This window comes from Aotus nancymaae, unplaced genomic scaffold, assembly GCF_030222135.1.
Source record: "Aotus nancymaae isolate 86718 unplaced genomic scaffold, 86718_ANA_hifiasm-v0.15.2.pri h1tg000076l, whole genome shotgun sequence".
NCBI lineage: Eukaryota > Metazoa > Chordata > Mammalia > Primates > Aotidae > Aotus > Aotus nancymaae.
In genome coordinates this window covers 17,325,983-17,341,094 of record NW_026988491.1, presented here as the reverse complement: position 1 = coordinate 17,341,094, position 15,112 = coordinate 17,325,983, and the positions used below count along the sequence as shown (strand labels likewise).

General features: G+C 41.6%; 1 protein-coding gene and 1 non-coding gene across 2 annotated transcripts in view; both read left to right on the top strand.

The window, feature by feature from the left end:
* Positions 1 to 15,112, top strand: part of ARFGAP3 (ADP ribosylation factor GTPase activating protein 3) — a 63,610-nt gene that overhangs the window by 24,082 nt on the left and 24,416 nt on the right. Inside the window, exons 5-9 of the mRNA XM_064368155.1 lie at positions 275 to 358; positions 2,922 to 3,009; positions 5,897 to 5,956; positions 10,354 to 10,400; positions 11,610 to 11,749. Coding sequence (XP_064224225.1) covers positions 275 to 358; positions 2,922 to 3,009; positions 5,897 to 5,956; positions 10,354 to 10,400; positions 11,610 to 11,749 — 419 coding nt within the window. The remainder of the gene's footprint in view (positions 1 to 274; positions 359 to 2,921; positions 3,010 to 5,896; positions 5,957 to 10,353; positions 10,401 to 11,609; positions 11,750 to 15,112) is intronic.
* On the top strand, positions 42 to 147 carry LOC135271359 (U6 spliceosomal RNA). Its single transcript, XR_010339457.1, has one exon. It is a non-coding gene; the product is annotated as a U6 spliceosomal RNA (small nuclear RNA).

Sequence of the window (15,112 nt, the reverse complement as noted above, 5' to 3'; positions counted from 1 at the left end):
CCTGTAGGCATGTTACTGATTTTATAAGAATGGAAAGTGCTGTGCTCGCTTCCGCAGCACATATACTAAAATTGGAACGATACAGAGAAGATTAGCATGGCCCCTGCCAAGGATGACACGCAAATTCGTGAAGCATTCTATATTTAAAAAAAAAAAAGAATGGAAAGTGCCAATCTTTAGGAAACAGGTCTCTATAAGGAAAGTGAAGGGTATCAAATAAAACCCGTTACAGGCCAGATGAAATGCTTAGCCCTGTGTTGTGTTTTTGTTCTAGCTGTGGCTTGATAGTTGTGTCATTCCACCTTCGTCCCCTCCACCAAAGGAGGAAGATTTTTTTACCTCTCATGTTTCTCCTGAGGTATGTATTATGCTTCACATAATTTTAAAGTGCGCTTACTCTGACAGTTACAAAGGTACACATTTAAAATGCTAGGATGTAGGCTAAGCTGTTGTAATAAAAAGTCTTCAAACATAACTACTTAAGAGAGAAATGACATTATCAGCAATTCCAAGGTTAGGCTATCCGCTGTTAACTGATGGACTGACTTTGCTGTCCTCAACATATGGCTTCCCTTCAGCGTCTAAAGCAGCTGCTCCAGTTCTCTCCCAGCTTAAAGGAAGAGGACAAGCATCCTTGAGAGCAAATGCCCTATTCGTTTTTTTTTTTGAGACTGAATCTGGCCCTGTTGCCCAGGCTGGAGTGCGGTGGCACAAACTCTGCTCATTACATCCTCTGCCCCCTGGATTCAAGCAATTCTCCTGCCTCAGCCTCCTGAGTAGCTGGGACTACAGGTGTGCACCACCACACCCAGCTAATTTTTGTTTTTGTTTTGAGGTGGAGTTTTGCTCTTGTCGCCCAGGCTGGAGTACAATGGCACGATCTCAGCTCGTTGTAATCTCCACCTCTTGGGTTCCAGCAATTCTCATGCCTCAGCCTCCCGAGTAGCTGGGACTACAGGTATGCGCCACCACACCCAGCTAATTTTTGTATTTTTAGTAGAGATGGGATTTCACCACATTAGCCAGGCTGGTCTTGAATTCCTGACCTCAGGTGATACACCTGCCTTGACCACCCAAAGTGCTAGGATTACAGCTGTGAGCCACCTCACCCAGCCACAAATGCCCTATGTTTTTACAGAAAAAGTCTAGAGGGAGCTCCCATCCTTCTACTTATGTCCTGTGAGCTGGAATTTAGTTGCATGTCTTATCTAACTGCCAGGGAGAACTGAGAAATTATTACTAACAATATGCCACAGTTCAGTTCAGAGCTCTGAAACTGACAAAAAAATGAAGACATTTTTAATAGGGGTTTCATTCTCAGTACACTAGCTCTGGTGTTTATGTAGTATATATCTCAAAGCTATTGAATGAGTTAATATAGATATAAGTACTAGTACCTGGCACAAAGTAAGTCTTCAGTAAGTGCTCTAAATGTCACTATCTTCATCTTTATGACCTGATAGCAGCAGTGACAGCAATCCACAGTACTTCTATGGCCTTTCCTCAGATCACTTAGATCTAAGGAAAGTAAGGCCTAAAAAGTCACAATATTTATTATTTGGCCCTTTTTTTTTTTTTTTTTTAGATGGAGTTTTCATTCTTGTTGCCCAGTCTGGAGTGCAATGGTACAATCTCAGCTCACTGCAACCTCTGCCTCCCAGGTTCAAGCGATTCTCCTGCCTCAGCCTCCCGAGTAGCTGGGATTACAGGCATGTGCCACTACACCTGGTTAATTTTGTATTTTTAGTAGTATGGGGTTTCTCCATGTTGGTCAGGCTGGTCTTGAACTCCTGACCTCAGGTGATCTGCCCTCCTTGGCCTCCCAAAGTGCCGAGATTACAGGCATGAGCCACCATGCCCAGCTTACTATTTAGCCCTTTAAGGTAACATGTGCCTACCTCTGTCTTAGAGCATCATATGTTCTGCCAGCTACCCTACCTCTGCCCAGTCCCACTGACTGAGGGGCACAATTTGTTGAACTCTTGCTCAATCCATTCTTTAACTTTCTTTTTTTTTTTTCTGAGATGGAGTCTGTGTCGCCCAGGCTGGAGTACACTGGCACGGTCTCAACTCACTGCAACCTCTACCTCCCAAGTTCAAGCAATTATCCTGCCTCAGCCTCCTGAGTAGCTGGGATTACAGGCATGCGCCACCATGCCCAGCTAATTTTTTTGTATTTTGAGTAGAGACGGAGTTTCACCATGTTGGACAGGCTGGTCTCGAACTCCTGACCTCCGGTGATCCACCTGCCTCAGCCTCCCAAAGTGCTGGTATTACAGACATGAGCCACTGTGGCCAGCTTATTCTTTAATTTTCCATTTAAAACTACATAAAGTTATATAAGTTGTTAAACCTTATTTTTTGTTTTTTGTATTTTTTTTTTTTGCTATTATAATTTGCACATACTTACTAGCATTGTCACAGTCAATAGTTACCAAAACTGGTTATCAAAAAGAAAAAGAGGAGAACAGACCAGGCATTGTGGCTTATCCCTATAATCTCAGCAGTTTGGGAGGCTGGGGTGGGAGGATAGCTTGAGCCCAGGAGTTTGAGAGGAGCCTGGGCAACATAGTGAGATCCCTTCTCTACAAAAAATTTAAAAATTAACTGTGCGTGGTGGCACATGCCTGCAGTCCCAGCTACTCAGGAGGCTGAGGTGGAAGCATCGCTTGAGCTTGGGAGGTCAAGGCTGCAATAAGCTATGATTGTGCTTCTGCACTCTAGCCTGGGCAACAGAGCAAGACCCCATTTCTAAAAAAAAAAAAAAAAGAAAGAAAGAAAAAAATAGATAGGCCTTCCTTTCCGTTACCAGGGACTCAGAATGGGATGTTTAAATTGTTAGGTTTCTCCCATGCTTGGATTTGTTTTTCATGGCTCTTTTCTTGCTTCATCTGCTAATGACTTTCCTCACCTTGTTTCAGGCAAATGACACAGCATGGGCATCAGCAATAGCAGAACCAGCTTCTTTAACATCAAGGCCTGTGGAAACCACTTCAGAAAATAACAAAGGTGGAGTGCTTAGAATTGTCATGTAATACTATTCTATGTTTCAATAGCATGCTATGAAACTATTAAAAATTAAGATGGGCTGGGCCCTGTGGCTCATGCCTGTAATCCCAGCACTTCTTGAGGCTGAGGCAGGAGGATCGCCTGAGCCCAGGAGTTGGAGACCAGCGTGGGCAACATAGTAAGATCCCATCTCTACAAAATAAAATGAAACAAAACACCTGAAACCTATTAAAATGTAGACCCTTCTGTCTTTTTTTTTTTTTTTTTTTTTTTGCGATGGAGTCTTGCTCTGTCACCAGGCTGGAGTGCAGTGGTGCCATCTCTGCTTACTTTAACCTCCAACTTCCGGGTTCAAGTGATTCTCCTGCCTCAGCCTACTAGGTAGCTGGGATTACAGGAATGCACCACTATGCCTGGCTAATTTTTTTAATTTTTAGTAGAGATGGGGTCTCACCATATTGGCCAGGCTGGTCTTGGACTCCTGACTTCAAGTGATCCACCTGCCTCGGCCTCCCAAAGTGCTGGAATTACAGATATGAGCCACCGCACCCAGCCAGAACAAGATTTTTGAAACTTTTAAAAAATTTCTTTTATATGGACCGGGCCTCACTGTGTTGCCCAAGCTGGTCTCAAAGTCCTGGGCTCAAACAATTCTCCTGTCTTGGCCTAAGATTTTTTTATTGTAATTGTCATTCATAGCTCAAGAGTTCGTTTATAAAAGCTTATTGTTTAGAATTTCATTTTTTTTCTCACCTGCAACAGTACTTTCATCTTCTGTGCCCAGAAATTTTTTAAGCAATCAAGAAGACCTGTTGCCTGAGGCTTCACCTAGAATTTCATGCTTTAGAACTGGGTGATACAGTGCAGTCTTGAGTGAACTTAGATTACAGAGTGGAAAGGAGAAAACAAAAGAACTTTAACAAATAGCAGTATGGGACGTGAAATGCTCTGCTTGTGTATTCTTGTTCACTGCTGTTTCTCAGTGCCCAGAGCAGGTCCTGACTCCAATAAATGAACATGTGATCAGTTGTTTTTCTATAAAATATCATTGTGTTCACTCATCCTCTTTGGCCTATTTAAATGCCTTAACCAGAGCTTATTTTTTAAATATTTACATAAATGAAACAGTAGAGTTTCCTGTAAACCACTATTGGGCCTGACATTTTAAAAATAATTGTCTTACCATAAAATTCACCCTTTTAAAATATACAAATCAGTGGTTTTTAGTATATTCACAAGGTTATGCCACACAGTCACTGCTATCTAAGTTCAGAATATTTTCTGGCTGGGCATGGTGGCTCACACCTTTAGTCCCAGCACTTTGGGAGGCTGAGGCAGGAGGATTGCTTGAGCCCAGGGAGTTCAAGACCAGCCTTGGCAACATGGCAAGGCCCCTTCTCTTAAAAAAAAAAAAAAAATCCCATCTCATTTATTTCTAAAATAAAGAACAAAAGAATATTTTCAACAGCCTAAAGAAACTACATAGCCATTAATAGTCACTTTTTATTTCCCTCTGCCCCTGGCATTCATGAGTCTCCTTTCTGTACCTATGGATTTGCCTGTTCTGGATGTTTCATATTATATAGAACTATACAATATGTGGTCTTTTATGAGTGGCTTTTTAAGCTTATAATTTTTTTCAGGGTTCATTCTTGTTATAACCGCTATCGGTACTTCATTCCTTTTTATAGCTAAATAATATTCCATTGAATGGATATACTACATTAATTTTTTTTGTTTTTAGATGGAGTCTTGCTCTATTGCTTAGGCTGGAGTGCAGTGGAGCGATCTCAGCCTCCTGAGTTCAAGCCATTCTCCTGCCTCAGCCTCCCAAGTAGCTAGGATTCCAGGTGTGCACCATCATGCCTGGCTAATCTTTGTTCAGGTTTTTTTTTTTTTTTTTTTTTTTGACATGAAGTCTTGCTCTGTCACCCAGGCTGGAGTGCAGTGGCGTGATCTCGGCTCACTGCAACCTCTGCCTCCCAGGTTCAAGCAATTCTCCTGCCTCAGCCTCCTAAGTAGCTGGCATTACGGGTGGCTGCCACCATGTCTGGCTAATTTTTATATTTTTAGTAGATATGTGGTTTTACCATGTTGGCCAGACTGGTCTTGAACTCTTGATCTCATGATCTGCCTGCCTTGGCATCCCAAAGTACTGGGATTACAGATGTGAACCACCGCTTCTGGCCCCCATCTTTGTATTTTTTAGTAGAGATGGGATTTCACCATGTTGGCCAGGCTAGTCTCAAACTCCTGACCTCAAAGTACGGTTGGGCGTGGTGGCTCATGCCTGTAATCCCAACACTTTGGGAGGTCAAGGTGGGAGGTCTCAAACTCCTGAGCTCAAGTAGTTCGCCCAACTTGGCCTCCCAAAGTTCTGGGATCACAGGCATGAGCCACTGTATCTGGCCTTTAATGAAGGCTTAATAGAGTTGCTAACCAGGATCCTTTTTTAGTTAAAATAGAATAAATAAGGCAGATTTCTTGGCAACTGAAAATTTAGATTTCTATCATCAATGTAATTGGTATTAGAATTTCCAAATATTAATATACATTGGGTATATAGTACACAGACGTACTAAGTATCTTATGACAGGTCACTTTGAAACACCAGATCATAAGGTAGAATTTTGAATCCTATCAGTTGAAGAGACCACTAACATTTTTATTCTATAAAGCCATTGGATTAAAAATACACTTCTACTTTAATGGACTTTTACGTCAAAATTCTTACAACAATAAAATAGAATATGGAACTAAAAAGATAAGTGATCATTGGCAAAATTGGATAAGATATATAGCACTGAGCAAGTTGAATTATTATACATTCAAAAGCAAATTAGGTGAATTTATTTTCTGCACTAATATCAATGTTTTGAATTTTCAGGTGGACAAGAACAAGGACCAAGTGTGGAAGGTCTTAATGTACCAACGAAGGCTACTTTAGGTAATACACTTAAAAGCCTACATTCTGATTTGAAGTATATGACTCATTAAGAAAAAAATAAATCCTCTTGCATTTGGCCTAGGTGTCTCACCTGATGGAGTAATACAGCATCATGACCGAATCTGTTAATCAGATTTCATTAAGCAAAAGATGCTATATATATGTTTTTTATTCATCTCTCAAGCTTCCAACAAAGATGCCACATTTTAACCAGCTTGATAATATAAAATCCAGCAATGTGGCTGGGTGCAGTGGCTCAGGCCTGTAATCCTAACGCTTTAGGAAGCTGAGGTGGTTGCATTGCTTGAGCCCAGGAGTTTGAGACCAGTCTGGGCAACGTGGTGAAACCCTGTCTCTACCAAAAAAAAAAATTAGCTGGGTGTGGTAGCACACACCTGTAGTCCCAGCTGCTTGGGAGGCTGAGGCAGGAGGATCACTTGAGCCCGGGAAGTTGAGGCTGTAGTGAGCCGTGATCACACCACTGCACTCCAGCCTAGGTGACAGTGTGATACCTTGTCTCAAAACAAAAAAAAAGGGAGCAATGTGTACATTTAGCCAATATGGTTGCTGGTGTTTTTGATTGGCGAGTTTATGTTGGGCTGGCTCACATTCCCGAAATAAACAGTGGTCAGAACACCTATACCATTCCTTTTTACTCAGAACTCAGCATTTTCTTCTCTTTCTAATTTTATCATAGGCGAACTTAGTCTTAAACTTTTCATTATCAAGGAATTATATTTTAATTGGTGCATATTACATTGCATTCGTTGGAAAGCAGCTGCTTTGGTGAAAAATAACTAAACTGGTAGAAATATTCCTGACAGGCTGGGTGCAGTGGCTTACGCCTGTAATCCCAGCACTTTGGGAGGCCAAGTCGGGTGGATCACGAGGTCAGTAGTTCAAGACCAGCCGGGCCAAGATGGTGAAACCCTCCATCTCTACTAAAAATACAAAAATTAGCCTGGTATGATGGTGCGCGCCTGTAATCTCAGCTACTCAGGAGGCTGAGGCAAGGAATTGCTTGAAACCAGAAGGCGGAGTTTGCAGTGAGCCAAGATCGTGCCACTGCACTCCAACCTGGGTGACAGGGCGAGACTGTCTCAAAAAACAAACAAACATGAACACACACACAGACACATACACACACAAAAGAAATATTCCTGGCCGGGCATGGTGGCTCACACCTGTAATCCCAGCCCTTTGGGAGGCTGAGGCGGGTGGATCATGAGGTCAAGAGATCGAGACCATCCTGGCTAACATGGTGAAACCCTGTCTCTACTAAAAATACAAAAAAATTAGCCAGGTGCGGTGGCACGTGCCTGTGGTCCCAGCTACTCGGGAGGCTGAGGCGGAAGAATCGCTTGAACCCAGGAGGCAGAGGTTGCAGTGAGCCAAGATTGCGCCACTGCACTCCAGCCTGGTGACAGAGCAAGACTCCGTCTCAAAAAAAAAAAAAGAAATATTCCTGACATTTTCATCATGTATTAGACTTGTCAGAGATTGGAAGCAGGTTATGTGACTATTATAATACAAATCTAAAAGAAAGTGATGAAAAGAAAAACTCCCACAAACATCTTTTTCACACTTGAAATGTAATAAATGACAATATTTTCTACTTACAGCTAAACATTGTAATCTTTTGCTGTTTGTGGTTTTATGCTCTTTTCCTATCAAAGCACATTCTTATCTTTATATGAAAAAATTCAGACTTTAATTTTGCTGGGTTTCTTTTTTCTTTTCTTTTCTTTTTTTAAAGAACCAACCAAGCTGGGTTTCTTAAACATAATTCTAAAGACAATATATAACCTATGAGTAAAATGTACTTAGAAAAAGTTTTGTTTTTTTTTTTTTTTGAGGTGAGGTTTCACTCTTGTTGCCAGACTGGAGTGCAATGGCACAATCTCAGCTCACCACAACCTCCAGCTCCCAGGTTCAAGTGATTCTCCTGTCTTAGCCTCCTGAGTAGCTGGGATTACAGGCATGCGCCACCATGCCCAGCTAATTTTGTCTTTTTAACAGAGACGGGGTTTCTCCATGTTGGTCAATCTGGTCTCAATCTCCCAACCTCAGGTGATCCACCTGCCTCAGCCTCCCAAAGTGCTGGGATTACAGGCATGAGCCACTGCACCCGGCCTAAAAAATGATTTTTAAGAAACTTTCTATAAAAAAAGTATTTTTATGCAATTTAGAAAGTGCTGTTATTAAAATAAGAGAAGCTTTATGTTTCTTTTCTTTTCTCTTTTTTTTTTTTTTTGAGACAGAGTCTTACTCTGTCGCCCAGGCTGGAGTACAGTGGTGTGATCTCAGCTCACTGCAACAGGGTCTCCCAGGTTCAAGTGATTCTCATGCCTCAGCCTCCCAAGTAGCTGTGATTACAGTTGGGCGTGCACCACCACGCCCAACTAACTTTTTGTATTTTTAGTAGAAACAAAAGTTTCACAATATTGCCCAGGCTGGTCTCAAACTTCTGACCTTAGGCGATCTGACCACCTTGGCCTCCCAAAGTACTGGGATTTCACACATGAGCAACCATGCCCAGCCGAGAATGCTTTATATTTATTTTGGCTAATGTGATAAAGTCTGTATATAAGCCAAGTTGAAAAAGCACATCACTGACTGCTTTAATTGTATACATACTGCCTAGCTAACTTTTATTTTGAGATAGAGTCTTACTTTATTGCCCATGCTGGAGTGCAGTGGGTACAATCACAGTTCACTGCAGCCCAGTCCAAGGGATCCTCCCACCTCAGCCCCCCAGGCAGCTGAGACCACAGGTGGGTGTCATCATACTGGGCTTGCATATGTATGTACGTATGTATGTATGTATGTATGTATGTATTTGGTAGAGATGGAGTCTCCTTATGTTGTCCAGGCTGCTAACTTTAAATTTTCAAACAATTTTTATGCAGCTGTAAAAAAGAACAATTATGTCCTTTGCAGCAACATGGCTGGAGGCCATTTATCCTAAACAAACTAATGCAGAAACAGAAAACCAGATATTACATGTTCTCACTTATAAATGGGAGCTAAATCTTGGGTTCATACAAACATAAAGATGGGAACAGTAGGCACTGAGGACTCCAAAAGGAGGGAGGGAGAGAGGGGAGCAAGAGCTGAAAAACTTCCTGTTGGATACTGTGTTCACTGCTTGGGTGATGGGATCAAGAGACGCCCAAACCTCAGCACCACACAATATACCCTTATAACAAAACTGTACATGTACTCCCTGAATCTAAAATAAAAATGGGAAATTATAATAATTTTTAAAGTTTTGGGGCTGGGTATGATAATTCATACCTGTAATCCCAGCAAGTTGGAAGGCCAAGGCCAGAAGATCACTTGAGGCCAGGAGTTTGAGACCAGACTGGGCAACATACTGAGATCCTCCCATCTCTACAAAAAAAAAAAAAAAAAAAAAAAGCCAGGCATGGTGGCATATGCCTGTATTCCCAGCTACTAGGGAGGCTGGGACGAGAGGATCACTTGAGTACAGGAGTTCAATGCTGTAGTAGGCTCTGATTTCACTACTACACTCTAGCCTAGGTGATAGAGTGAGACCGTCTCTAAAAAATAACAAAAATTTTAAAAAGTTTTTTAAAGATTTTGACGAGTAGAACTTAATAAGAGTTGCAGCATGGTGGCTCATACTTATAATTTCAGCACTTTGGGAAGCTGAGGCAGGAGCATCACTTGAACTCCGGAGTCCAAGACCATTCTGGGCAACATAGCAAGACCCCATCTCTTAAAAAAAAAAAAAGCCAGATGTGGTGGTGCACACCTGTGATCCCAACTACTCAGGAGGCCAAAGTGGAAGGATCCCTTGAGCTGGGAGGTCATGCCACTGCACTCAGCTTAGGCAACAGAACGAGACCCTGTCTTAAAAAAAAAATTGTTGTAGTACACTTTTTTAAATGTTCCTGAAGAAAGTACTGAATGTGGGCCGGGCATGGTGGCTCACACCTATAATCCCAGCACTTTGGGAGGCCAAGGCAGGCAGATCACCTGAGGTAAGGGGTTCAAGACCAGCCTGATCAAGATGGCAAAACTCCATCTGTACTGAAAATACAAAAATTAGCTGGGCGTGGTGATGGGCACCGGGAGGCTGAGGTAGTACTGAATATAGGGCAAGCTCAGGCTCTTTATTTCTCTTCTGTGTGGTGTAAAAAAAATCCATCTTCTCTGAGTTTGGAGACTGCATAGAAATACTGAGGACTCCATTTTGAGGAAGCTCTGTTAATCTAAAATATGATCATCAACTTGAGTCTTCTGGATGACAGACTAATGTAGAAAATGTTATCTCTTAATTAATAAAGTGCACTGTCTTAGAATTTTAAAAGACACACTAAAAAAGAAAATTTATTTCTATTGGTCTGACTTTAATTTTTATTTTTTGGCAGAGGTTTCCTCTATCATAAAAAAGAAACCAAATCAAGCTAAAAAAGGCGTGAGTATTTCATACTTTATATATAAAATATCTGGTAGTTAAGCTTTAAAACTAAAAAGCCGTTTTGTCATTTTAATTTTATTCTTTTGAACCATCTTATAATAAATGTGGCTTTGATATAAGAAGTCTATGTTTTGTTCAGAGAGATTAATGTTATACTTAGTGAATTTTTTCTAGAATGATTATTTAACATTTTTTCTATGACAAAATTCTGAAAAAAATTAACAAAGATTCCCTGGGGATTTCTCTCCTGCTTGTGTGGTTCAATAAGCAATGATGTCTCGTGAGGCTTAGAGGTTAGTCCTCTGGTGAGCTTTCAGATACAGTGTTGTGTTGCAGAGCACTAACTCTGGAGGCAGGTGCAGTGTTTGAATCCTGGCCTTGCCATTTATTGGCTGTGTGATCCTGGTCACGTTGCTTAACTTCTATGAGCTTTATTTTCCTCTCTGTATCCAGGGGTTCTGTATTCATTGATTTAACCAACTGCAGATCTGAAATATTTGGGGGGAAAAAGATAATAGACCAAGTGTAGTGACTCACACCTGTAATCCCAGCACTTTGGGAGGCCGAGGCAGGTGGATCACGTGAGCCCCAGAGTTCGAGACCAGCCTGGGCAACATGATGAAATCCTGTCTCTATAAAAAATACAAAAAGTAGCCGGGTTTGGTGGCCTGTGCCTATAATTTTAGCTACTCAAGAGACTAAGGTGGGAGGATTGCTTTACCTCAGGAGGCAGAGGTTGCAGTGAGCCGAGATTATGCTACTGTACTCCAGCCTAGGCAACAGCTTGAGACCGTGTCTCAAAAAAAGTAAAAAATAAAAAGTAACCATACAACATAAAAATAATACAAATAAAACACAGAAGTAGCACTATTTTGTGGCATGTACATTGTTTAGGTATAAAAGTGATCTAGAGATGACTGAAAGTATACTGGAGGATATGCATTGGTTAAATGCAGATACTATGGCATTTTATATAAGGGACTTGATCATTGCAGATTTTGTCATCTACAGGATCCTGAAACCAACCCCCCCATGCTGAGGGACTCCTATAATAGTAACTTCACAGAGTTGTGAGGACTAAGCCACAGAACAAGTGTAAAGTGCTCATCACAGTGCCTGGCAGGTCCTAACCCTCAGGGAATGTTAGTTGTAGTTACAAAAGCTTTCTGACAGCTCGTGTAGACTATAGTCTTATGCATCTTCTAGCTTGGGGCCAAAAAAGGAAGTTTGGGAGCTCAGAAACTGGCAAATACATGCTTTAATGAAATTGAAAAACAAGCTCAAGCTGTGGATAAAATGAAGGAGCAGGAAGACCTGGCCAAGGCAGCACCTAAAGAAGAGTCAATGTAAGTTCAATTTCATTATATTAATACATTTTCAGGAAATAAAACTATTATAGAACTCCAAGATTTGCTTTCCAAATGCCATGTATTTTTGGTGGGGAGGGAGGGAAGGGTAATGCAAAATTTAGTTTTATGAAAACTGATATTGCACTGTCATATGGATTGGAAGGGAAAGAGATGAAGCTGTAAGCTGTAAAGGTTGAAGCTATAAGGGTAGGACTGGGGTGACATCAGTGAGAAGGGAAAGACAGAGATGCATCAAGATGTTTATACATGAAAGATGTTTCACATTATTAGAGTTAGAGAAATGCAAATTAGAGCCACAATAAGATACCACTATGTACCCTCTACGGCAGCTGTAATAAAAAAGTCAGGGCCCAACGCAGAGGCTCATGCCTGTAATCCCAGCACTTTGGGAGGCTGTGGCGGGCAGATCACCTGAGATTGGGAGTTTGAGACCAGCCTCACCAAAATGGAGAAACCCCGTCTCTACTAAAAATACAAAAATTAGCTGGGCGTGGTGGTGGGCGCCTATAATCCCAGCTTCTCGGCAGGCTGAGGCAGGATAATTGCTTGAACCTGGGAGGTGGAGGTTACAGTGAGCCAAGATCACGCCATTGCACTGCAGCCTGGGCAACAAGAGCAAAACTTCATCTAAAAAAAAAAAGACAGTAACAGCTGTTGGCCAGGATGTCAAATGTTGGCTAGGATGTAGAGAAATTTGAACCCTCATACATTGCTCATGGCAGTGTGAAATGGTGCCACTATTGTGAAAAACAGTTTAGCAGTCCTTCAAAAAGTTAAATGTAAAGTTTCCATGTGACCCAGCAAGTCTACTCCGAAGTATATACTCAAGAGAAATTAAAACATATATCTATGCAACCACACAAAAACTTGCACATGAATTGAATGTTCACAGTGGTATTAATCCTAATAACTAAAAAGTAGAAACAACCCAAGTGTCTACCAACTGATAAATGATAAACAAAATGTGGTACATCCATACGGTGGGCTATTACCCAGCCACGGAAAGGGATATAGTCCTGACATGTGCTACAACATGGATAAACGTAGAAAAATTTATGCTAAGAAAGAAGCCAGCCATAAAAGATCGCATGATGATTTGTCTATATGCAATATCCAGAATAGGCAAATCCATAGAGACAGAAAGTAACTTAGTGGTTGCCAGTGCCTGAGGGGAGGAGAGAAGGGAGAGTGACTGCTGATGCGTGCAGGCAGCTTTTTGGACTGCTGAAAACGTTCTGGAGTTGGTAGTGATGGTGGCACAACTTTGTGAATGTGCTAAAAGCCACTGAATCATGTATTTAACAGGGTGAGTTTTACAGTATGTGAATTATATCTCCATAATGAAAAGATTATTTATAATGTGAAGCCCTGTTGGACTCTGTGACTCAATTCTGAATATATGATGGAAGACTATGGCTCTGGTGGTGTCTCCAGAGGTTCTGAGCTTGGATCTTGAAGAGAGAGAAGGAAGAGTTTCCGAGAATGAAGAAGGTGGAATTATCGTGTGTCAGGGGCCTGCCTGAAGTGGAGGAGTTGGAACGATAATGTGGAGCACCTTAAAGTGAGGCTGTGGTTGTCCACTTACCCGAGAGTCAGGAAGAGCTCCTTAAGCAGTGCTGTGATGAAGGGGCATCTCGGGAAAGTGAGTTTGGTAGTGATATCCAGGCCAGGAAGAGTGGGGAGGACACTGGAAGCCAGGAGGCCAGTGAAGAGACTGATTTTCAGTAGACATTTGTCAGGCTCTTGAGAGCTTTCCTCTTGTGTTGAAGTCAGAAGAGAAAGATGGCCTTCTAGTAACTGTGACGGCGTACTAAAGATCAGGAGAGAAGGAAGGCAGGGGGTGCATGCCCTCAGAAAGGAAAAGTAACCTGGATTCCTACTTTTTATGCATTTTTTTAATGGTGTTTTCTCTTATTTTCATGTGTATTTTTTCTGTTTTAGCTTGAGTTACTATAGACTGATGAAGAAAATAGTAACACCTATTTTATGAGGTTGTTTTAAGGATTAGTTTAATAGCGTAGATGCTCGTTAAAGTGCATCAAACAGTACCTGACACATAGTAGGTGCGTAGGTGCTCAGTAAGTGCAACTACTTTTCATACTGTCTTACTATTCATACTGATAGATCGCTAAGGTGTTTATAAGGTAAGCCCAAGTAATTTGAAATTGGTAGTTATTTCTCCTTGTCATTTAACTCACAGAACATAGAGGGCAGCACTGAACTGTATTTAGGTTGAATATGGTTTGAAATGCTTTGTGTAAAAATTTATATTGGCTTGTCACAGACGTTATTTCTCTTACTAAGTTTTTGCTCCTGGTAAAGGGAAAAGTTAGAGTTGAGTGTTTCAATGGCTTCTTTTGGTATTTGGGAGTAGGCTCTGTCCAGATTACTCATGCTTGAAGTTTTCCCAGAGCATGTGTAAAATCGGGCCTGATCAGCTCCCTTCCTGCAGATAAGCTGGATTGAAAAGCTGCAGGTAAGCTGGATGCAGTGAAGTATGGTTGTTACTTCAAATATTAACATGCTAATCTTCCTGAAAACGAGAAGCAACAATCAGCCTTTACTTGTATCTTTCATTAGGAGTGTTTAATACATCACAAAAACAAAGATGCAGATCAGAGGATTTATGAATTCGATTTGAGAAGTCAGTTCGGCAACTTTTGTGGCCTTGTTCAGAACAACCACACCACTGTGCCTTAATTACCGCCACTGCCACTCAAACCTGTAGAAAGTACAGCTGTTTTATCCTTTAATACATGAGTGTTGTTTTGCAACTTAATTTTTTTTTTTTTTTTTTTTTTTGAGACAGAGTCTCCCTTTGTTGCCAGGCTGGAGTGCAGTGGTGCGATCTCGGCTCATTGCAACCTCCGCCTTCCAGGTTCAAGCGATTCTCCTGCCTCAGCCTCCCAAGTAGCTGGGATTACTGTTGCATGCCACCATGCCCAGCTAGTTTTTGTATTTTTAGTAGAGATGGGGTTTCACCATGTTGAACAGAATGGTCTTGATCTCTTGACCTGTGATCTGCTCACCTCAGCCTCCCAAAGTGCTGGGATTACAGGAGTGAGCCACTGCACCCGACTGCAAGTTACTTTTCTTAATGGCTGTAAATAAAAGTTATTTCAGCTCAGTAAACTGTCAGAGCAGTGTTGTTTCTTGTACTGTCAGAGTATGAAACTAAATGGCCCATGCAGTGTCCTGGTTTCCTTCTAGCAGTTTCCCAGCCCATACTCAGTGTGCCCACTTGGTAGGAAGGAAGGAAAGAAGGAAAAGGCAGAGCTCCTCGAGCTGCAGTCCTCCCTTGAGCCAATACCCATAAACACTCCTGGAGTTCTGAGAAAC